Here is a 23,931-nt window from a genome sequence, read left to right on the forward strand (position 1 = left end):
ATCACTTTATTCATGTAGGTCACTTATGAATGTCAAAATAATATTTTTTTGAATCTACCGCTACTTCGTAAAGGGTTGAGCTAATGAGAAGAAGTAGCTAGAAACTCATTGTCACTCCTTTATATCAAGATTTACATTCCCATCGATATATGTAAAATGATGCAACAAACATACTCAAACGTCAAATAGTCAATACCTTACACGAGTAAATCAAAAAAGTAAATAGGAATTAATTACGCTGCATCACACCGATTATTTTTTTTATTTTATTTTATTTTATTTTTATTTTTATTTTTATTTTTATTTTTATTTTTATTTTATTTAATTTTTTTATTTTATTTTATTTTTGAGAAGATAGATTTTATATAATAATTTATCTTATTTTCCATTATTCATTCATTTTATGTTTATTTTTAATACCGAGGCATAATAAATGAAGTCGACGCGGACAATTCCGCCGGCACAATCTAGTTACGAGTACCTACATTATAAAAATCTCACTACCATTCCATATTTTAATCGCGAGTGGATGTTTGTGGCAACGTCCTTTAAAGAACCTGTTCGATTTCGTAATAATGAACAAATTCGTTGATGCAATATCAACGAATTTGTTCATTATTAATGCACATTATCTATAGAGTTTTAATTAAATGCGTATCCTTTGAAATAATCTGAAGGATTTGTTCGCGGTTGAATAGATTTGATAATAGTTACATACACCGACATATTATACTTGCGTGTAGATATAGCGTGCAAGAGAAAAAATCTTCCGTAACGGTGATACAGAAAGATAGAAATAGTAGTGATTGTTAACCGAGGGTCGAAAGAATCATTTCTCGAGGTATTTAGATGGCTATAGTCCGAGTAGGAAATGATTCTTTTACCTGTGTTAAACACTGTACTTTTCATTTCGAATATGAGGAAAATAAAACTAGTTGTTTATCTAAACTATGCATTGATAATATATCATAATATAAGTAGTACCTAATTAAAATTAATTGCCAAATTAGGACGATTTATGACGACTTTTTAAATTTTAAATATGGAACTCACTGCGTAATTGTTGCGGCTTATTCCGCTCAAAGAAGTTTGCGCTAAGTTCAAACTGGCTGTTTAGAAAGTCACATGGCCACAGCTTTTTTTTAATTAGTTTTTTTTTTACATAACACTCTGCACAGCTGAAAGCAGTTCTATTTTTGAAGTTCATTCCGGCCCTTAGGTATAAAGTAATTTGTATGAGTTTTTCCCTCTCCATGGAGGGAAGCAGCATTTTCCACCCAATAATCAGATCAAGACAACATTACTTTCCGAGTATGAGAAATGAAAAGGAACATTCCCGACTCGTGGTCACACCAAGGATCTTACTACACTCTGTTGATTGTTGATATAAGTGATGTGTCAATTTCTATTCTCATTATCTCGACATTCTCGATAGTTCAGATAACGAATGACAATGGCCGGAAAACGTTTTTAACCCAAAGATTTGATTGTCTTGGTTGGAAATGTAAAAGATTTTTTAAAATACATGAAGAAAAACTGGCTCAAACATGAGTTTCATTGCAGAACGGAACGTTTACGGAGAAAGACACAGAACAAATAATTTTTACGAAAGTTGGCACTCTTCACTAAAAAAAATAATTAAGAATAATTATGTGACAGTTAATAAACTATTAACTGTCTCAAAAGAGGACATTTAAATTCACATTAAAAAAAGGCCAAGGAAAAAGAGAAAGATTGATAAAGACAAATTGGTTATTAATACGCAAACGAAACTTTTCAATAATTATATATCTTTCGGCCATTTTATGGAAATACTACGTTAATTAATATACCTATGTACAGAAGTTATACATCTTTGTTTATTTTGACAGATTGTACTTATCACACCACTAACGTTAAGATATAAAAGGTGTAGTAAAACCCGTGGTGTGAAGACGATGAAAAATCATTTTCCTTCCATAGTCATTCGTTATCTAAACTATCGAGAATGTCGAGAGTATCAAACGTACGAAACTATGAGAATAGAAATTGACACATCACTTATATCAATTACCAACAGAGTGTAGTAAAACCCTTGGCGTGACGTGGAAAAAAAATTACTAGTAGTTACACTGGTGTGACCACGATTCGGGAATGAAAAGGAAAGGGAATTTAGTGTTATTCAGGGGCGTGCATCGGTTTGCTAGCAAACTAGGCACTGTAGATCTAATTAATCGTAGTTGCGGTTGAGTCTGACAGTACTAGGTTTTGAGATCTACATAGTACTGAAGTTGTTTGTGTTTCGCATATATTGTTGACCCGATATCAATTAGAGATACTAGTAATACAATATCATGCTTCTAGTGCGATGTAAGAGACATTTCTTGGGATTGAGTGCCGCTGATCATGACCACATAGGAAATGTCTATTACTAATGAGCAAAGCCTGGCTGTCTCATTGTCTCAGTTTTTCTTTTGCTTTGTCTCTTTTGTTATTTAATTCAGTCATGTTATTATATGTAATTTTTTCGACTTTATGTGAATATTTTTAGAATAATAATTATTCAATATTAAAATATTTTAAGTTTAGAATAAGTGAACTCGCTATTCCTCACATAAACACTTTTATGAGGATGGCTGAAATTGTTTAGTAGTTTGTATCTTGTACTTTTTGAACAATAAACAAAGTTTCCGGACCATTTGGTCAACCTCACAGTCACCAGTGGGAGGCCGCTTTGCACAGGAAGCCGGCTAGATTATCGGTTCCACAACGGCGCCTATTTCTGCCGTAAAGCAGTAATGTATAAAACATTACTGTGTTCCGGTCTGATGGCTGCCGTAGCTAGTGAAATTACTGGGCAAATTAGACTTAACACCTTACGTATCAATGTGACGAGCGCAGTTGTAGTGCCGCTCAGAATTTTTGGGTCTTTAAAGAATCCTGAGCGACACTGAATTGTAATGGGTAGGGCGTATCAATTACCATCAGCTGAACGTCCTGCTGGTCTCGTCCCTTATTTTCATTAAAAAACCTTATACTTTAGTTTATGTCATTCTACATAATATAGTATATTTATAGAGTATATAGTACCTAATAATATAATAGTTAGAAATTTAGGTATTGCAAACGTCATAAGGCGAAGTGGTTGACGTTGTACACTCGTCATTTCAATTTAGGTTTAAATAACTTTATTCTCATTAAGACCTATTGTCACTTACATGAGAAATTAATATTTTACAAATTAAAGTAGGTACTTAACAACAATGATTATGGTGGGTACAGAATGCAATTCAATGTCAATTCAATTTTGCGGTCTTAAAATGCCTCTATCCTAACCATAATGCACTTACGCGATAATATCAGTACCCGAATATAAAAAAAACACTTGAATTAATAATTCTTATATTATTTTTTATTGTCACGAAAACTCTTAGTACGTTAAAAAATATAAATTACGTGACACGTTGTCTGTCCGCGATTCCCTAAACTACTGAACGGATTTTAATGTGGATTACTTCATGGAGTGCAGTTTAGTCCAACTTGAGAGATAGGTTAGTTTTTATTTCAATTTGGGACCCATAATTATTATTATTTTCAATATTTGTTTTGTATGGACACATTTTCTATGAGAGAATTTAGTGACGCACAGTTTGAGAGTTCCGCTGTGAAACAATTTCATTATAACATGGAGCATTTTTTACGAAATAATTCTTGATGTTTCGAAATATTATTGGCAAATTCGTTTAAAACAGTATTTTTTTATTATCTACAGAACAACGTCTGTCGGGTCAGCTAGTATTATATATACTTAGGTTCATAAGGAGGTAGGTTTACTTAATTGTCTATTGGTTATGCACGCCCCTGGTGTAACCAACTTTGATTGAGAAGCTTTAAGGAGTAAGCCACGCTTGTAATAAGCTCGTTTAATATTTTAAATAATAAACTAGTTTACGCACACATTGACAAAGCAAAATTGGTTAAAAAACCCACAGCATAGACCCATCTGTGGGTTACTATTAAACATTATCGAGCTATACGCTTAGTATATTCTAAGTACCTATATGATAACATATTAGTATGTATGTCTTTTATAACTCAGAGCACTTTACTTTCTTCAATAGTAAACCTGTAGCCCCATGCTATGTTTATAAAAATGTAGAAGTCATAATTTTTCAATTAATGATAATTACCTATAGTATTATTACCAGGCACAAAATAATATATATATTATTTTTATGGAATGGGAGGACAAACGAGCGTACGAGTCACCTGGTGTTAAGTGATCACCGCCGCCCACATTCTCTTGCAACACCAGAGGAATCACAAGAGCGTTGTCGGCCTTTAAGGAAGGTGTACGCGCTTTTTTTAAGGTACCCATGTCGTATCGTCCCGGAAACACCGCACAAGGAAGCTCACGGCGTTGTAGTACGAGGAAGAAAGCTCCTTGAAAACCGCACTGTGAAGGACCGCCACACATCCAGATGGTGGGGATGATATCCTAACTTGTGGCGTGTCATGCGAAGGTGGAATATTTTATTTATAAGCCTACTATACAAACTGCAATGTAATACAATAAAATAAAATTATACAAAGAGTATGTAAGTACTACGTAATGAGGCGGACAGCCTGAGTAAAAATTGAAATTTAGTTTAGTATGAAACGTGCAGTCATTTGACATAAGTTTGAAATGGCAGTAATTACAATATCGCGATTGGCCACGAAGTATAATCCGGCTAAGTTTGAAAGCGAACAGTTGCATAAAACGAAGTGGATTTTGGCTATCTCCTTTTTTTACAAAATTATAGCCGTCATCTGTCAATATGTCAATGACTGCACGTTTCATACAATCGGGTGAATCGCTTTTTCTTAGAGAGTTTCGCTAGCCTGAATAGTATAGCACCTCGAAATATCAATAAATTCTGAGCGGCAATAGAATTACGCTCGTCACCTCGAGACGTAAGTATGTTAAGTCTCATTTTTGCAAATAGATTTATAATAGCATTGTATGTACTTACCTATTAATTTGGCAACAACATCTTTAGTATATTTTAAGGAATTCCTGTTTAAAGTTTAACCAATATGAGTGTATTCCATACATGTGGGATGGGCTACAAAGTCATGATTTCATTTAAAGAGTGACAATAGGGCTGCCATTTTTTGACATGAATGTGAATTGTTTTCTGGAGTTACATCCGATTGAAGTTTCATGTAGATTTTCATTATTTATTTTTTTGCAGGTGGCACCAAAATGGGGACCTTGATTAATAATGTAACGGAGTACTACAATTATGTGAACGATGAGCTTGCAGGTACAATTTAAATTATTGTATAATATTTATATTTATGTTAATAAGCGGACATTAAAGGTTAAACATATGCTGGTATTCTAACCAAATAGGTGAGCTGTATATACCTAGTAACTGTATGTAATATGTCACGGCTTAGGAATGAAGGCAATCTATCTATATATATAAAAATGAATTGCTGTTCGTTAGTCTCGCTAAAAATCGAGAACGGCTGGACCGATTTGGCTAATTTTGGTCTTGAATTATTTGTAGAAGTCCAAAGAAGCTTTTAAAGGTGAATAAATATAAAAATGCTCGGAATCAATTAAAAACAAAAAATATGTTGTTTTTCGTTTGATGTGTCCCCCGTCGTTCAGAAATCAAATTGAAAGAATAGTTTAAAATGAATAATTAATTAGAATCTTCATATCTTTCTTTTTTTTATGGAATAGGAGGACAAACGAGCGTACGGGTCATCTGGTGTTAAGTGATCACCGCCGCCCACACTCTCCTGCAACACCAGAGGAATCACAAGAGCGTTGCCGGCCTTTAAGGAAGGTGTACGCGCTTTTCATGAAGGTACCCATGTCGTATCGTCCCGGAAACACCGCACAAGGGCGCTCATTCCACAGCTTCGTGGTACGAGGAAGAAAGCTCCTTGACAACCGCACTGTGGAGGACCGCCACACATCCAGATGGTGAGGATGATATCGTAACTTGTGGCGTGTCGTGCGAAGGTGAAATTCGGCGGCAGGAATCAGGTTGAACAGCTCTTCGGAACACTCCCCGTGATAAATGCGGTAGAAGACACACAATGAAGCGACGTCTCTACGCAACGCCAAGTGATCCAGCCGTTCACAGAGTACTGGGTCCCCGACATTTCGAGCTGCTATGCGTTGCACAAGGTAAAATGGATCGAGCTGATACTGGGTTGCGCCAGACCAGAGATGACAGCAATACTCCATGTGAGGCCGGACCTGCGCTTTGTAGAGCGCTAGAATGTGGGCCGGCTTGAAGTATTGCCGTGCTCTATTTATGACGCCCAGTTTCTTTGAAGCCAGTTTGGCTTTGCCCTCCAGATGGCCACGGAATTGGCAATTGCTCGAGATTTCGAGACCCAGTATTCCGATACTAGGCGAGGCTTTAAGGGAAGTGTTCTCGAAGAGCGGTATACGGCAAATGGGGTATTTTTCTGGGGGTTAAATTGGACAAGGTTCAACTTACCCCATTCCGCGACCTTCTCGAGAGAGGACTCGATAGAAGACACAAGTTTCTCCCGGCACTGGTCGACGTTTTCCCGAGAGAGACCTGCATGGCCAGTGTATACAGCATCACCAGTGCTGTCGTCTGCATAGCAATGAATGTTGGAGGTGTCCAACATATCATTGATATGCAGAAGAAACAGCGTGGGAGATAGCACACAGCCTTGGGGCACTCCAGCGTTCACGGGCTTGGGATTCGAGCAATAACCGTCGACAACGACCTGTATGCTGCGCCCAGTGAGGAAGCTGGAGGTCCACTTGCATAAGCTCTCGGGAAGCCCAAATGATGGAAGTTTTGCGGGGAGCGCCTTGTGCCATACACGATCAAAGGCCTTCGCTATATCCGTCTGGATATAGCGAAGGCCAACTGGCAACTGCCAGGCCTTCCCCCTTGCTTTCAATAGCCGCCGCCCATCTATGTGTTAGGTATAAAAGAAGATCGCCAGTCGACCGACCATGGCGAAAGCCGTACTGCCGGTCGTTGATAAACTGGTGACCCTCAAGGTAAACCAAGAGCTGGCGGTTAATTATGCTCTCCATGATTTTGGAGAGTAGGGAGGTAATAGCAATAGGCCTGTAGTTTGCCGGATCCGAACTGTCTCCTTTTTTTGGGATCGGATGGACAAGGGCTGACTTCCATGAGTCAGGGACTACGCCTTTTGAATAAGAGTGCCAGAATAAACGCGTTAGCACCGGCGTCAACTCAGGGGCACACGTTCTAAGCACGATTGGAGAAATGCAATCCGGCCCGCTCGACTTCCTGACGTCCAACGAAAACAGAGCTCGCCTAACAGTTTTCTGTCGGAACTGTACTTCAGGCATGGAGCTCTGACACCGCGGGATGGTCGGCGGTGTTTTTCCGTTGTCGTCAAGAGTCGAGTTGGAGGCAAAAAGAGTGCACAGAAGATCTGCTTTCTCTTTTGCCGTATGGGCCAGGGTGTCATTCCTCATGTACAACGGCAGCATGGACGGCTGGTTGAAATTACCAAGAGCAGCTTTCGACAACGACAAGAACTTGCGTGTTCCGGTCGGGTAACTGGAAAGCTGCTCGCCAATTTTGACGACGTGCTTCGATTTCGGACGGGCGATTTGCCGCTTAAAAAATCCGGAGGCACGGTTATATTTCCTCTTCAGAACTTTGCAGTTCGCATCCTTTGAGTTCAGCGCCGCAACCCAAGTTCGATACGCCTGGTTTTTGCAGTCAGATGCTGCCTTAATTAACGCATCGAACCAGGACTGTGATCTGCCACCGATCGGTACTACAGAGCTTGGTATAAAAATATCCATGCCCTGCAGTATCACATCGGCTACTGCAACGGCACAGGCACTAGGATCATCCGAAGGGAAACAAACCCTGCCCTAAGGGTAGGATGCAAAAAAGGAACGCATCCTATCCCAATCTGCTGACTTGTAGTGCCAAACGCGGCGGTTCGCAGGTAGTCTGCGACGTTGGCGTCGGATAGGCACTACACTCCTGACCAGGCAATGGTCGGACGTTCCGAGAGGGGCGTCGACAGAGACCTGGTAACCATCGGGATGTGTAGTCAGCAGAAGATCTAATAAGGACGGCATGTGGCTATCCACATCCGGAAGCCGCGTCGGCGACTCAACCAATTGGGACAGACCATACGCCAATGCAAAATTATGCACAGATCGCCCAGCGTAGTCTGTGGTACGTGATCCAAGCCATTCGGCATTGTGCCCGTTGAAATCACCCAAGACTACGATTTCAGCGGAGGGGATCTGAGCAAGCACGTCATCAAATGCCGCTTGAACGCAGCCCATGAGGTGATCCGTTTCTGGGTTACCACTATGGGACCTGTAGACACACGCATAGATGCGGACGCGGTCCTCTAAATCTACGCGGAGCCAGAGAGTAGACAGGTCCCTACCCTCAATATTGCCGAGACGGCGACAGCAGATATCCTCCCTAACGTACACACATACCCTGGCATGAGGCATGAAATTATGCTCAATTTTGTACCCGGGGTACGTTAAATATGACGTATCGCTAGGTCGAGATATCTGCGTCTCCGTAAGGAAACACAAGGCCGGCTGTGCCGTCTCAAGGTGGTGGTGGACGGCGTTTAAGTTGGAGTGAATTCCCCGGATGTTACAAAAGTCCACATTAAGCGTGGAGCGGGGTGCCGTGGTGTTGCTGCCCTGTTTGTCCTGTGACATACGCGGTATTGTGCCCTCCCCAGAATACGAGGGGCAGCCCGAGCGCGAATGCTCGGGAAGGGATTCTCCGGCTCTTTAAGAGCCGGTACCCTCCTGGGGAAATTTCTCTTTAAATACCGCTCTCATATTTGAGATGAAGGAGGGACGGGGGGGGGGGATGGCCTCCGGATGCGAAACATAGCGGCACTAGGCCGCTACTTCACGCCAGTATTCTGTGCGAGTGTGGTAAGTAACCCGGACGAGTCTGGCCCGATTGTGCTGACGTCATAAGACAGCAGCGTGACTCTCCCACTTTCAAAAAGCCCGTAGCCGCAATTGTGGTGCCGATCAGAATTTTTGGGTTTTTCAAGAATCCTGAGCGGCACTGTATTGTAATGGGCAGGGCGTATCAATTACCATCAGAGGAACATCCTGCTCGTCTCGTCTCTTCAATACATTGTATAAAACAAAGTCGTCGTATATATATTATATTTTATACCCATGCGAAGCCGGAGCGGGCCGCTAGTATTTTCATAAAAAAAAGAAAAAATTCTCTGGCTGGCAGCTATATTATCCAGACTAACTGTCAAGCCTTACTATCGGTAAATATCGAAATAAGCGCAACCTGCTTTTCAAGATTTTTTTAAGTACAGAGATTATTACAGTGTCACCAACTTATCTGTGAACTGATCGTCGTTTCAGTGCTAAGTAATTCCAATGTGCACAAAAGTCGGGGCAACAACACACGGAACACTCGAAAGTAGTAGACACTGACAGTCGAAGAACATTTCAAAATGGCGACCGTAGTTCCTATTTTTGCCACTTTACAGATAACTTGGTATTACTATAAATAATCGCGTAGTAAAAGATTCCTTTATGAAGTAGGTACTGAATTTTCACATGTTTAATTCATTTGACATTTGACTCTTGTCTAACATTATAATGGCGGAATAATGTTCACCGTGAGCAATGACAGAATTATTATTTAATTTAGTTTTTAAATTTTTAATACATGCTACAATGTAATTCGTTAACCTGCACCTTCTTCGTGTATTACCTAAACTTTTATTTGTTTAGATCTATTAACCTCCTTGCGCGCAGTGTGTTTGAAAATGGAGGCAAAGTCTATACTGTACGTAATAAATTAATTTTGTAAATCATAGTTTCAGTAATTATTAGTGTTGGTCTTATATAATTTACACGCCTAGATAGAATCTCTTGCTGTTAGACAACTGATGAAAACAGGCCAGGCATATTAGTTTAGAGTGCGTGACAAGCTACGTCTTACACTCGCGATTTGTATGACACTTTGTGTTTGTATGCGTGCATTTCTCAAAACCAAGGCTAGTTCTAAACTCAATTTTTTCGACGTTTTCACAGCTGTGATAGTCGGTCTAGACATATAAATGGTATAGACCGACTACATGTATAAATGGTCGGTGTTTGCTTTGGTTGTGTCTTCATCGAAATCGAATGGGCCATAATCTTCATACATTGATGATACTTCATACATTTGATGATTGATGATGACCTACATGATTAACATATAGACCAGTGCAGAAGCCTTTGAAAATGATAAAAAGAGAAAAAATAATAGTTCAAATTCAAATTCAAATATTTTTATTCAAAATAGGATGTGAAATCACTTATTGAAAGTCAAAAAAAAAACTACCACTCATTCCAAAGTGAATGCCTCAGGCCTGAGAAGAATGGGCGCAACAAACTCAGCGGGCTTTTTTTTTCATCAAAAATATGTTTTACAATTAAAGTAACATTTACAAAGTAACATTGTACAATTAAACTTATTATTTAAAAGCCTGAGGGCGGTCGCTCCATTCCCAATCTGTGGTATCATTAAAAAAGTCATTTATGTTATAGTAACCTTTACCACACCAACGTTTTTTAACAATTCTTTTGAATAACGTAACACCTTTGTTTTGAACATTTTCTGGGATCTTGTTATAAAAGCATATACATCGCCCCACAAAAGACTTACTAACTCGACTTAGCCGAGTAGTAGGCATCATCAGTTTATGTCTGTTCCTGGTGTTAACATTATGGTTATGACAGTTTCTGGCAAATTAACTTATGTGCCTATGAACATACATTACATTATCAAGAATATATTGAGAAGCAACAGTCAAGATGTTAATTTCTTTGAATTTTGCTCTCAATAATTCTCTAGGACCTAGGTTATAAATAGCGCGAATAGCCCTCTTCTGCAGCACAAATATTGTATTAATATCGGCAGCGTTGCCCTATAGCAATATACCATAGGACATAATACTATGGAAATAACTAATATCGTGCCGCGCCGTATCTTTGTCAGTTAATTGTCTAAGTTTTTTAACCGCGTATGCTGCAGAACTAAGTCTGTTCGCCAATCCTTCAATATGGGGGCCCCATTGTAATTTGGAATCTAGAGTTATGCCAAGAAATATAGCAGATTCCACCGGTTCTATCACCTCTCCGTTTAACAAAACATTTGCATTTACATTTTTGACATTTGGTACGGTAAATTTAATGAATTTAGTTTTCTTGGTATTTAACAATAGGTTATTAGCGCTAAATCAGTACACGATGTCAGATAAAATATATCGTTCACTTTGTCATACATAGCTTGGTTTCTTTTCACTTTGAAAATCAGTGAAGTGTCGTCCGCAAACAATACTACCTTATGTTTTTTCTCTATAAGATTAGGAAGATCATTTATATAGATAAGGAAGAGGAACGGTCCAAGAATAGATCCTTGTGGTACCGTAGTGGGATGAAACGCACTGGAAATGTAAAAGAATTTAACAAAAATGAAAGGAAAACCCTGGTCTAATACTCGTATCAGAATGGGTATATATAACTAAGCATTACATAAATCATGTATTAACTTGACATTGCTCCATGAAATTTGCAATGTTTCGTATTTTAGTTAATCTGTAGTAGCTCAAGTGAAATTTGTGGTTTTGTAGTTGAATAGTAATATAATATAATTAAGTATGAATACAGGTTCAAGGTTGGAATGAATAAAAAAATCCACAACTGTCTCTAGGCATAGTTTTCAAAAAAAGAAACTAATATATTGTAAATTTTTTAATTGTTGAAATAAAATACTTTTTAAAGGATTAAATTTTTCTTTTCAATTTCAGAGCAACAACCGTATCCTCCTCAAAACGTGCTCTGAAAAAACCTTATATAAAAACACAGTTACAATTACACATTTTTTATTTGTGTTAAAACTATTCAGATCATACGGTGATCGAAATATTATTCGGTGGTTTACGCAACATATAATATATGTATTTGTATAAGTAGGTTTATGAACATCAAATGTATATATTTGGTAAATCAAAGAGTAATAATAAAAATATTTTGCATCATTTTAACACGCCTTTTACCAATAACTGTTAATAAAATATTTCTAATTTATAGATAGCATGCACCCCATGCTTATTTACAATAAAATAAGTACTTTTTTTTAATCAATACTGTTCCTAATCTGCATAATATCTGCATCTTGTGTATTTTAAGAATTTTCTAAATGAATCTACTTTTACCTCTATAACTCTGTCAATGAAATGTATTTCATAGAAATTGACATCAAGCACCCCATGCTTATCTATATATATATAAATGAATTGCTGTTCGTTAGTCTCGCTAAAACTCGAGAACGGCTGGACCGATTTGGCTAATTTTAGTCTTGAATTATTTGTGTAAGTCCAGAGAAGGTTTAAAATGTTGAATAAATATAAATACTCGGAATTAAATAAAAACAACAATTTTGATTTCCGTTCAGAAATCAAATAAAAATAATAGTTTAAAATGAGTAACTAATTAGAATTTTTATATCTTTCTAACTTTCTTAGGAGTTAAAAAATAAAATCCCTTAAAACACGGGTAATAACACTTATAAAAGATTCCTTTTGTTTGTTTTAAGTTTATTTTATAAAAAAAATTAGGTCTTTTATTGAGGCATTGAGGCAGTACGAAGTCTGCCGAGTCACCTAGTTTACAATAAATTTAGTACTTTTTTATCAATACTATTCCTTAACTTCATAATATATGTATCGTGTGCATTTTAAGAAATTTTTAAACGACGCTTCTTTTACCTATAACTCTGTCAATAAAATATAACATTTTAATTAACATCAAGCACCCCATGCTTATTTACAATAAGATTTCTAAATGACTCTACATTTACCTTTAGCTCTGTCAACGAAATATAATATTATAATTGACAACGAGCACCCCATGCTTATTTAGAATAAAATAAGTACATTTTCTAAATCACACTATTCTTAATTTAAAATTATTGATAGTAACTTTCTTTTAATTTATTATTATTATTAATTTCTTTTTGATTGGGTTCGTGGCTAAGTATTCATTATTCAATATTTTTTTTTGTTTCAGATCCCCGGACGAATAAGTTTTGGCTGGTCGCAAGTCCCCTACCAATATTTACAATAATGTTTATTTATCATCGCTTCGTCAAAGTATGGGGTCCGGCATTTATGAAAGATAGATCACCGTATGACCTCAAAAACATCATAGTTGTCTATAACTGTGTTCAGATTATATTATGTGGTTATATGACGATTCAAGTAAGTTATTAACCGACTTCAAAAAATGGAGGAGGTTGTCAATTCGACGGTATTTGTTACCTCTAAACTTTCGACTGGGTGAACCGATTTTGATAATTCTTTTCTAGTTTGAAAGCTGATGCTTCCCGTGTGGTCCCATTGTAATTTGGTCCAGATCTGACAATGGCATCCATGAGAAAAATCATAAAAGTGTTAAATTTGCTAAATACGTATAGCAAATTGGATGATTAATTTACGAATATCTCAATATCGCGCCTACCGATTTCGATGATTCTTATTTTATTGGAAAGGATATACTTCAAAGATAGTTTGTTTAGATTCTGAGTACGGAATCCATGGCAAAGTAACGAAACTCTTCAATTAAGCGCTCATGTTCATTGCTGCATTGAAAAATTTAGTATATCTGCACATATTTAGACAATTTTTTAGTTACTGTACTTCAAATTCACTAAAAATCAAAAAAAAAAAAAAAAATAACAACAAAACAACCGACTTTGAAAAACACTATTCCAAAACAATAGATATAATATGCACTAAAAAGTATAAAAATAATTGCGTATTTTTATACAATCTAGTTCTAGTTACGATTATTGTAATTTTTTGAGTCAGTGTCATCTATTATAGGCTTGTAACTACATACATAGTTATAGGTGAGATGTGCTTGAGTCGTGAGGAGGTGAGACGCGAGAGCGGGTCGCGACGGAAGGACACCGATTCCAAAAATTACAATAATCGTAACTAGAATTAGATTGTATAAAAATACGCAATTATTTTTAAACGTTTTAGTGCATATTATATCTATTGTTTTGGAATAGTGTTTTTGAGTCGGTTGTTTTTTTGTAAAAATTTTTTTTTTCAATTTATATTTATACCATGCTTCGTTGTTCATGTTTTTAAAATTAAATACAGCACTCGTATTATATTTGGGTATGAATGAAAATGTACGTATGAATGACGGAAAACGCCCTCTCGGTTTCATCCAAGCGCTCTTTCTACTGAGCCAACCGTATGAGTAACGTATCGTTTATAAATCTTGGATGTCTTCTTCAAATATCAGGTTGTGGCTTCATCTACAGGCCCCGTATGTCAGTCTGTATGTAAAAACAGGTTAAGTTTTTAAAATGAAATACTGCAGTCGTAAGATTATAATTAGGTATGAATGAAAATGTATGAATGAATGAATGACGGAACGCGTCGTCCCGGTTTCGTCGGAGCGCTCTTTCCACTGAGCCAACCGTATTAGTAACGTATCGTTTATAAATCTTGCATGTCTTCTTCAAATCTCAGGTTGTGGCTTCATCTACAGGATTCACTTTACAGTTGCTAACCAGCTCAACTTGTACATGTCTGGTGAGAAAAGGTTAAGTTTTTTAAATTAAATACTGCACTCGTAAGATTATAATTAGGTATGAATGAAAATGTATGAATGAATGAATGACGGAACCCGTCCTCTCGGTTTCGTCCGAGCGCTCTTTCCACTGAGCCAACTCCCAGGCAGGTGATAAATTACTCATTCCCAATAATTGCATATGAGGAAATTGACTTGAGATGTCTCTCTTTCAGATCTAAACACTTCTACCTTTTTCTATCTTTCTAAACACAATTTGAATGATATTATTTTTAATTTTAGTGTATAACGTGGCTCTACTTGCCTGGTTACTACAGTCTCTGGTGCCAGAAGATTAATTACGAGGATACCGAAATAGAGAGGAGGATTATAAGCAGAGTTTGGCTTTACTACTTCATTAAAATCGTCGACTTAATGGATACGGTAATTAAAAAATATTTCACATACTGCTTCTATATAAACAATGACGTTCTACCAAATTCAAATATTTTTATTCAAAATAGGATGTGACGTCACTTATTGAAAGTCAAAAACTACCCATTCCAAAAAGAATGCCTCAGACCTGAGAAGCACGGGCGCAACAAAATTAGTGGGTTTTTTTTGTCATAAAAAAAGATGTCTACAAAGTAATATTGCACAATTAAACTTTTTATTTAATAGCATGAGGGCGGTCGCTCCATTCCCAATCTGTGGAATCGTTGAGAAAGTCATTTATGTTATATTAACCTTTACCACACAAACGTTTTTAACAATTCTTTTGAATATCATTTGAATTGAATATTTTTGTTTTGAACATTTTCTGGGACCTTGTTGTAAAAGCATATACATTGCCCCACAAAATACCTACTATCTCGACTTAGCCGAGTAGTGGCTAACTGTTTACGACTCGGTTTATTGTAAACAAAATCCAATTCTATCGATCAGACTGCCACGAAAATAATCTTAGGACAGCCTTGTCAAATATTAATAATGGTCATGTTTTAGAATTAAGTTCAATGATGCAATAGCAGAATAAATAAATTAATAATAGTTTCAAATTAAATAATACTTTTGTTAAGGTCATTGTCATATTATTTACATATAAATTTAAAATGGTAATAATGCGAGTACTCTGTCGGATTTGAAAGATTTATATATTTTACGGGCAATTTGATAAGTCCGGGCACTATTAATAATGGCCGGTCTGTATTTATAATGCCCGACTCAATTGGACAATGTGATTAAAACAGCATGACTATTCACTTTTCCCGGCCATTATGAATAATGCCCACCCTATCTTGGGCAAATTAATAAAATACTTGAACTGTAATGTTTTTGTTTAATAAATGAAATTAAACTCACAAAATTATCATGAAAAGTTAACAAAAATTAAAATATTGAATATAGTAGTTAAAAAATAAACGTTTAAAAATGTAATAACATCATTAGTTACCTACGTTTATTTTGACAATAATATTACTTTTATATAATATTATATGTTGCCCGTAACATATACACACCTAGGGACACGGTATCGAATAGAAAGTATCGATACTCGTGATAATACTCGTGAGCAGTATCGAAAATAATGTATCGATACAAAAGTATCGATATTTCAAAGTATCAAGTACTTGTCATAGGATTTAGAAAATTTATATAGACTACTTACGGCGTCTAAAATGCACTATCTAACACTGAAATAATTATTCAAAACAGTCTAGTAGATCCTGAGATAAGCGCGTTCAACGCTACTAACATACACTCTTCAGTTTATTTATAAAAATTATTAAAGTAGACGTTTCTTTGCGGAAATCCATAACTATCCAAATGTTTTAAGTTTTCTTAAGGCGACACTAAATGCCAGCGACCTTGAGCGATATGAGTTCACGGCGCTCGGCCCACCATTTATGTAACAAAGCCAATATTTTCAAAATTATTGGGTGGAAAACAGTTTATATGCTTACAATCCTCGTTATTCACCACTAATCTGAATAAATGAACTTACACAAAAAAGTACAAGCTATAAGAATAACTTTTCTGAGAAAAGTAGCAAAAAAATGCGTCACGCCATGCCAAAAAACTTGTTTAATTTCAAAGAAAAGTGGTAGTTCAAAAAGACTCGGCAGTGTTAACTATAACCAAAAGCAAGCATTAGCACCTACAAATAAGACTTAAGGATATGTGTAACAGGATTAAGTAGTGTTCATAGCTCGAAATGCTATACTCTCACCACATAACTTGTCTAAAAACACCATGTTTGCGTGTTTTCTGCTTACTGTTCGCCTTTAGTGATAATTCCGCTAATATATGTCTATCGAGTCAATATGTCCTGAGGATGCCTCATGTAGACTTTAATAACATACATTAGCGGAATTAACACTTGAAAAAACTTAAAACATTTGGACTCTTCAGTTTAATAAAAATAAAATAATAAATAAAGTATAACTAGCTGACCCGACAGACGTTGTTCTGTACATAATAAATAAAATACTGTTTTTTATGAATTTGCAAACAATATTTCGTAACATCAAGAATTATTTCGTGAAATATAGTAGGTAACTTTTCGAGTAGCTCTTGTGCAGATTTTCAACATTTTGGCGACACATTATTTATACTGTAGGGTTTAGCTTATAAACATTTTTGCTTTCTCTGTATTTTTTCATACTAATAAAACAAATAATATTCCAGGTATTCTTCATTCTACGGAAGAAATTTTCTCAAGTAACATTTTTACATGTCTATCACCACCTGGGCATGTGTCTATTGGCATATATTGGCACCAAATACGTTCCTGGTTCGTATATTTGTTAAATATTGTTTTATAGAATAATAGGATGATCGCACCCACATAAGTGATCACCTTCGTCCAACACTCTCTTGGAACACCAGAGGAGTTAAACGACAGGTGCTGGACATTTAGTTGAGAGTATAATATCTTATTGCCATGTAATCCGTAAAGATGTTCACTTTACAGTTTGTTTGCCCGTGGGGTCAGTTTGGTGGCAAAAGAGTATTTGAAATTCTTAACGTACCTACAATAAAAACTGTGAAACTTTTCTTAGCAGTAGATTGTCAGAATTAACTTTATGCACCTTTTAAAGTAGGTACATAATAATAATAATATATAATAGGTAATTTTTTTTATGAAAATAAGGGACGAGACGAGCAGGACGTTCAGCTGGTGGTAATTGATACGCCCTACCCATTACAATGCAGTGCCGCTCAGAATTCTTGGAAAACCCATAAATTCTGAGCCATAGTACAATTGCGCTCGTCACCTTGAGACATAAGATGTTAAGTCTCATTTGCCCAGAAATTTCACTAGTTACAGCACCCTTCAGACCGAAACACAGTAATGTTTGCAGATTACCGCTTCACGGCAGAAATATGCTCCCATGTGGTACCCATAATCTAGCTCCTCCAGTGGACGGCTCCTGTGCAATGGAGCCTTCCACTGGTATAAATAAATAAAAAATACATAAACCACACTTGAGGCGTAAAAACTGGCGTAAAATGGCAGCGCCCTTCTCCTATTACAATTTTTTAGGCATGATGTAGAGCTAACCTAAAGAGCTAGGTAATATATTTTTAACGTTAGGATTAGGCGATAAGAATGACTTATCGGGTATATTGAGACAGCTTCAGATTATTGACAGCTAATTGCTGACTGTAGAAGGTAGTAATTTATCTCTATCTGTAGATAGTTTATTGGGAACGGCTGTTAGGTATTAATGTCAGTGTCTTCATAAATCTGCATAAAGGACGCAAAAAATCACTTCATCTTGAATTTTCTTTTACGTATCATTGAATTGACAGGTGGCCATGGCATCATGCTGGGTTTCATCAACTCAGCAGTACACACGGTGATGTACACCTACTATCTGATATCCATAACTCGCCCCCAATGGGTCAGGCTGTGGTGGAAAAAATACATTACCCAGCTACAAATCGTAAGTATTTTCATTTCATTCACCATCAGCCGGAAGACGTCCACTGCTGGACAATGGCCTCCCCCAAAGGTTTCTACGACGATCGGTCCTGCGCTGCTCTCATCCAACGTATTTCGGCGATCTTGACCAGATCGTCGGTCCATCTTGTGGGGGGCCAACCGACACTTCGTCTTCCGATACGTGGTGGACATTCGAGGACTTTACTGTCCCAACGGACATCTGTCCGTCGAACTCAGTGCCCTGCCACTTCAGTTTCACTAATCATTTGTCTATGTATTTGGTTCTCCTACGGATCTCCTCATTTCTGATTCGATCTCACAGGGAAACTCCAAGCATAGCCCTCTCCATTGCCATTCTAATCGTAAGTATAAAAAAGTCTAAAACGTGACTCAGTTTGCAAGGAAGACGTTTATACAACTTACCGTCTCATCTGATCACCAACGCAGCTACTCCCACATTGTATTTCCAGGTCTTTAGGACGTGAGTATCTTCAAAAAAGCAATTGAAATGCTGGCATCCTGCCAATGCTTTCTTATGTATAAGCATTAGAGGAATTGGAAGGCTCTCCCAGTTATTATCTTATATAGAGTTGTACCCCCGAGGGTATTTTATTCAGAACATCTGCTTGGAGAGGTATTAATATAATAATAATAATATTGACACACTTTTAAACAAATTATCTTGGCCCAAACTAGGCATAGAGGTGTTCTTGATATTTCCCTATGCACAGTGCATGACTTGGTTATATTAAGGTCTTAATAATCAATTGGTATGAATAATCTCTCACTAGACTTCTACTATGCTCATAGATGGAGTACTACAACGGTATATGCTCTTGGCTACTGTAGTATTATTATAGGTATTTTATTCACAGATGCAATTCAACTATTTTTATTGAAACAAATTGAGTTGAATATAATGGTACTGTTTTGTACGTTCAATATACGATGGCAGGTCCAAAAATTCGTGGAATGAAAGGGTTTTAAATAAAATAAAACAATAAATCTATTTTTCCTTTTCAATAAAATCACCCTTTAGTTGATTTACTTTATGAGATATATAAATTAATTTTTCTAAACCATCGTAAAAAATATATTTTATCTTTCGCCTAAATATGAGCCAAATTTGGCTCCTTTACGTCGTCGGAAAATTTCCTTCCGCTTAACTCTTTTTTTAAATAGGGGAACAAATAAAAATCACTAGGGGCCAGATCTGGACTGTAGGGTGGGTGGACCAAAGAATAGAAGCCATGCGTGTGCAAATAAGCCATTGCAACTCTGCTCTTGTGAACCGGCGCATTGTCTTGCAAGAGCAACACTCCTTTGGCTAACTTTCCTCGATAGCCTCTTAAGTTTTCTAACCAAGTGCGGAGGTGGTTTTTAGAAGATCAAAGAGCCTATTATGGTACTTCATTGGTGGCAAATTTAAAACAAATCGATAGCAGAACCAATTTTCATGATGTTTCATTCTTTTATGTATGTACCTTCAGAAAAATGAAGACCCGAAGATATTGGAAACGGCCATTAGAGAGTATACCTACTTGCATCTTTTATCATTTATACGTCTAGATCGTAGGTACTCAACGTGGGCGATAACGCCCCCTTGTGGGCGTTTGAGACTTTCGGGGGGGCAGTAGAAGACCCAGAGAAAATTAGGGGGCATTGAGATGGCGCATATGGGGCGTGAGTAGATTAAAAAATATAGTCTAAAAAGGCAAAAAATACACGAAAATACTCTAGAAAAAAACATATTCTCAAGGTGAGCAAAATAAGGTTGAGAAACTATGGTCTAGATAGACTATGGCAGCTGTGAAAACATCGAAAAAAAAGAATTTAGAACTAGGCTCTATTTTGAGCAATTCACGCACTCTAACACAAAGTGTCATACAAATTGCTAGTTTAAGACGTAGCTTTCCACGCACACTACACTAATATTCCTTCATCGGTTATCTAACAGCAAGAGACTCTACTAGACGTATAAATTATCTATGACTTGCATTTAGATGTCCTGACAGGCTGATAGTGACAGACCAATTAAGATTTCTCAATGTGTGAATAGCTAGTTAATATTCAATATTCTAAATATCTTATTCGTAGCGTCGCTGATAGTTTAAGACTTCTCAATCAAAGTTGGCTACATTTACTATAAATTTGCAAAAAACATCTGTCCATTATAAATAACCAAGAGAAACTTCAGTACCTACTTGATAATTAAAGGAATCTTTTACTACGTAATTGATAACCTCTCTAATTTAAAAATCTTGAAAAGTAGGTTGCGCTCATTTTGATGTTGACCGATAGTAAGGCTTTGTAAAGAAGAAGGATTGATAGTTAGTCTGGATGAAAATAAGGGAGGAGAAGAGCAGGATGTTCAGCTGATGGTAATTGATACACCCTGCGCATTACAATACAGTACCGCTCAGGATTCTTGAACAACCCAAAAATTCTGAGCGGCACTACAAATGCGCTCATCACCTTGAGACGTAAGATTCTCATTTGCCCAGTAATTTCACTAGATACGGCGCCCAGAAACACAGTAATGTTTACACAATACTGCTTCACGGCAGAAAAAGCTGCCGTTGTGGTACCCATTATCTAGCCGGCATCCTGTGCTAGCCAGACTTTACTGATGTAAAGCTGAGCACAATCTTTGATTTTATTTTTATAGTCATTTGATAACTGAAATTATACTAAGACAGGCCAATGCATAAAAAAATTGCTTTAAAAATCCTATTGTGTATAAATACAATAGTCGTAGCAAAGAAATGTATATGCTGTCTGTACCAAGAACGCAGAATTATTATGGTGAACGAGCTAGAAGGTTTCTTGTACCGAAACTGTTAAACAGTATGCCATGGCATATCAGAAATAAGCCCAATACCAAAAGTAAATATAATAGGAACAATCTAGCTCATTTGCTAAAAAACTAAAAAGTAAGCCGGAGGTAATATCTATGTTATATCTATATAACTTTGGGAGCTGTTTCTCTGCCAATTAAAATGCTATGCAGTTTGGCGGAGGTCTGTATTTTAATTGTACTGTAATTGGAGTGAATAAAGGCTTTTTATTATTATTATTATTAATCTCTTTATTATAATTTCATTATACATTTATATATATATATGTATTATTATATATATCTAATATATAAAATTCTCGTGTCACGGTGTGCGGGACCGAACTCCTCCGAAACGGCTTGACCGATTCTCATGAAATTTTGAGTGTATATTGGGTAGACCTAAGAATCGGACAACATCTATTTTTCATCCCCCTAAATGTTAAGGGTGGTCCACACGATTTTTTTTTAAATTTTTTTGACATTTTTTTTAAATTTGTTTGATTATGAGTCAACATAAAAAAATACATACAACTTCAAATTTTCACCCATCTACGATAAACCGTTACTTTTGTATCGCGATTTTAATATCGGAAATACAACGTTTGCTGGGTCAGTATATATATATATATATATATATATATATATATATATATATATATATATATATATGTATATATATATATGTATATATATATGTATATATATATGTATATATATATGTATATATATATTGTTTGTGGCTTCATCTACAGGATCTAATTTACAGTTGATAACCTGCTCAACCCCAATATTTGCATATTAGGAAATTGGCTTGTCGCTTTTGTAAATGTAAACAGTATGTTATGTTTTCAAAGTGATAACCTGAGAGTTGAACAAAGCAAACAAGACTTTATAGCGAGGCGTTACTCGAACGGTTAGCTCAGTTAGTTAGAGCACCGGCACGGAACGCCGGAGGTCGAGGGTTCGAGTCCCGCATCGTTCATAAAATTTTGTTTTTCAAATTTTATTTGTGTATTAATCCTAGAAGTGAGGGTTATCACTTTAAAAACATAACATATTATTTAATATTACAAATATAAATTTAAAAAATAGAGTCCCGCCGGCGTTGGTTCACGACAATTCCGCCGGTGGTTAGGGCGATAGACTGAGGATATTCCTCATGAAGCGTGCCGTTTCCAAAACAGCTGCTTTCTGTAACTGACTGTTAATCCAGTTATTAAGCGAGAGCTTCTTGAGATAATGTACGAGGCTCTTTGCTATAAGACCGTTTACGGAAACGACTATTGGGACAATTATTGTTGAATCAACATCCCACATGTCTGTAACCTCGTGTGCTAGGTACTTTGACCATTTGTCTATTTCAGAAGTCACAGTCAAGTTAACAAGGCTATCATCACACGGAACGATGATATCAACAATAAATGCCCGACGCTCTTACCGATCTACCAACACAATATCAGGCTTATTAGCAATGATAGTTCTGTCCGTGATAATGGATCGGTCCCAGTAGATCTTGGCACGGCTGTTTTCTAGAACTGGCTCCGGAGTATACTTATTATTATTATTATAAGTTATATTTGCGTTTTATCACGACGACCTGTATAGTCGAGTGGTTAGCGATCCTACCTACTAAGCTAGAGGTCCCGGGTTCGAATCCTGGTTGGTGCAAGCATTTATATGGTGAATATGGATGTTTGTTTCCGAGTCATGGATGTTTAAATGTATTTATGTATGTTTATATGAATTTATGTATGTTTAAGTGAGTATATTGTATTAAATATATCATTGTCTTGTAACCCATAACACAGGTTATATATGCTTAACTTGGGGCAAGATAATTTGTGTGAAATGTGTGTCAATATTATATTATATTAATATTATACTTAAGGTACTCGACTTAGTTTTACTTACTACGCGTACCTTAGTACACTCCATAGATTTCAGCGTGAGAGAATTGAAACGCCTCGAGAAACTTTGCCAGTGTTCTTTTATTGATGATAATGTCATAGATCCACTTGATCCAACTATACTTCCATGTATCAGTGTATATCGTAATAATAAATCTTATTTATTTCTAGCTGCAATTCTTACTTCTGATTCTGCATTTCGGCCACATACTGTTCGAGCCCTCCTGTGGATATCCCAAATGGGTGTCATGCGCCTTTCTTCCACACAATATATTCATCTTATGTCTCTTCTCCAATTTCTACATCAAGGAGTATATATTACAGAAGAAAAAAACTACTTAATTAGTTTTACATTAGTGAATTGTATGTTAGTTATAAATAAAACAAGTTATTTATTATAAACTGGTTTCATTTCATATTCGCACCAAGCATTTTAATTGCTATTTTTATATTAAATGTAGGCGAAGGGTAAATTAGGTAAGTCTTACGAAATCTGATATCAATTCGAGGCTATTATTTAAATTGAATGTTTAATTTATGCTTCATTATATAATTTAGATTATAAAATTATGCATGTACTAGTTAAATAATTCTTGTATGGCCGTTTTTCTTGATAATAGTTTATTATAAT

The 23,931-nt window shown here is 36.4% G+C and overlaps 1 protein-coding gene across 1 annotated transcript in view; it reads left to right on the plus strand.

The window, feature by feature from the left end:
- LOC126967240 (elongation of very long chain fatty acids protein AAEL008004-like) overlaps positions 1–23,702 on the plus strand; it is a 36,250-nt gene extending 12,548 nt beyond the window's left edge. Inside the window, exons 2-7 of the mRNA XM_050811735.1 lie at positions 5,217–5,288; positions 13,088–13,278; positions 14,909–15,049; positions 17,294–17,399; positions 18,422–18,555; positions 23,472–23,702. Of these exons, the coding sequence (XP_050667692.1) occupies positions 5,228–5,288; positions 13,088–13,278; positions 14,909–15,049; positions 17,294–17,399; positions 18,422–18,555; positions 23,472–23,642 (804 nt within the window). The 5' untranslated portion in view covers positions 5,217–5,227 and the 3' untranslated portion in view covers positions 23,643–23,702. The remainder of the gene's footprint in view (positions 1–5,216; positions 5,289–13,087; positions 13,279–14,908; positions 15,050–17,293; positions 17,400–18,421; positions 18,556–23,471) is intronic.
- Positions 23,703–23,931: the final 229 nt, after the last annotated feature.

Source organism: Leptidea sinapis, chromosome 1 (assembly GCF_905404315.1).
Source record: "Leptidea sinapis chromosome 1, ilLepSina1.1, whole genome shotgun sequence".
Taxonomy (NCBI): domain Eukaryota; kingdom Metazoa; phylum Arthropoda; class Insecta; order Lepidoptera; family Pieridae; genus Leptidea; species Leptidea sinapis.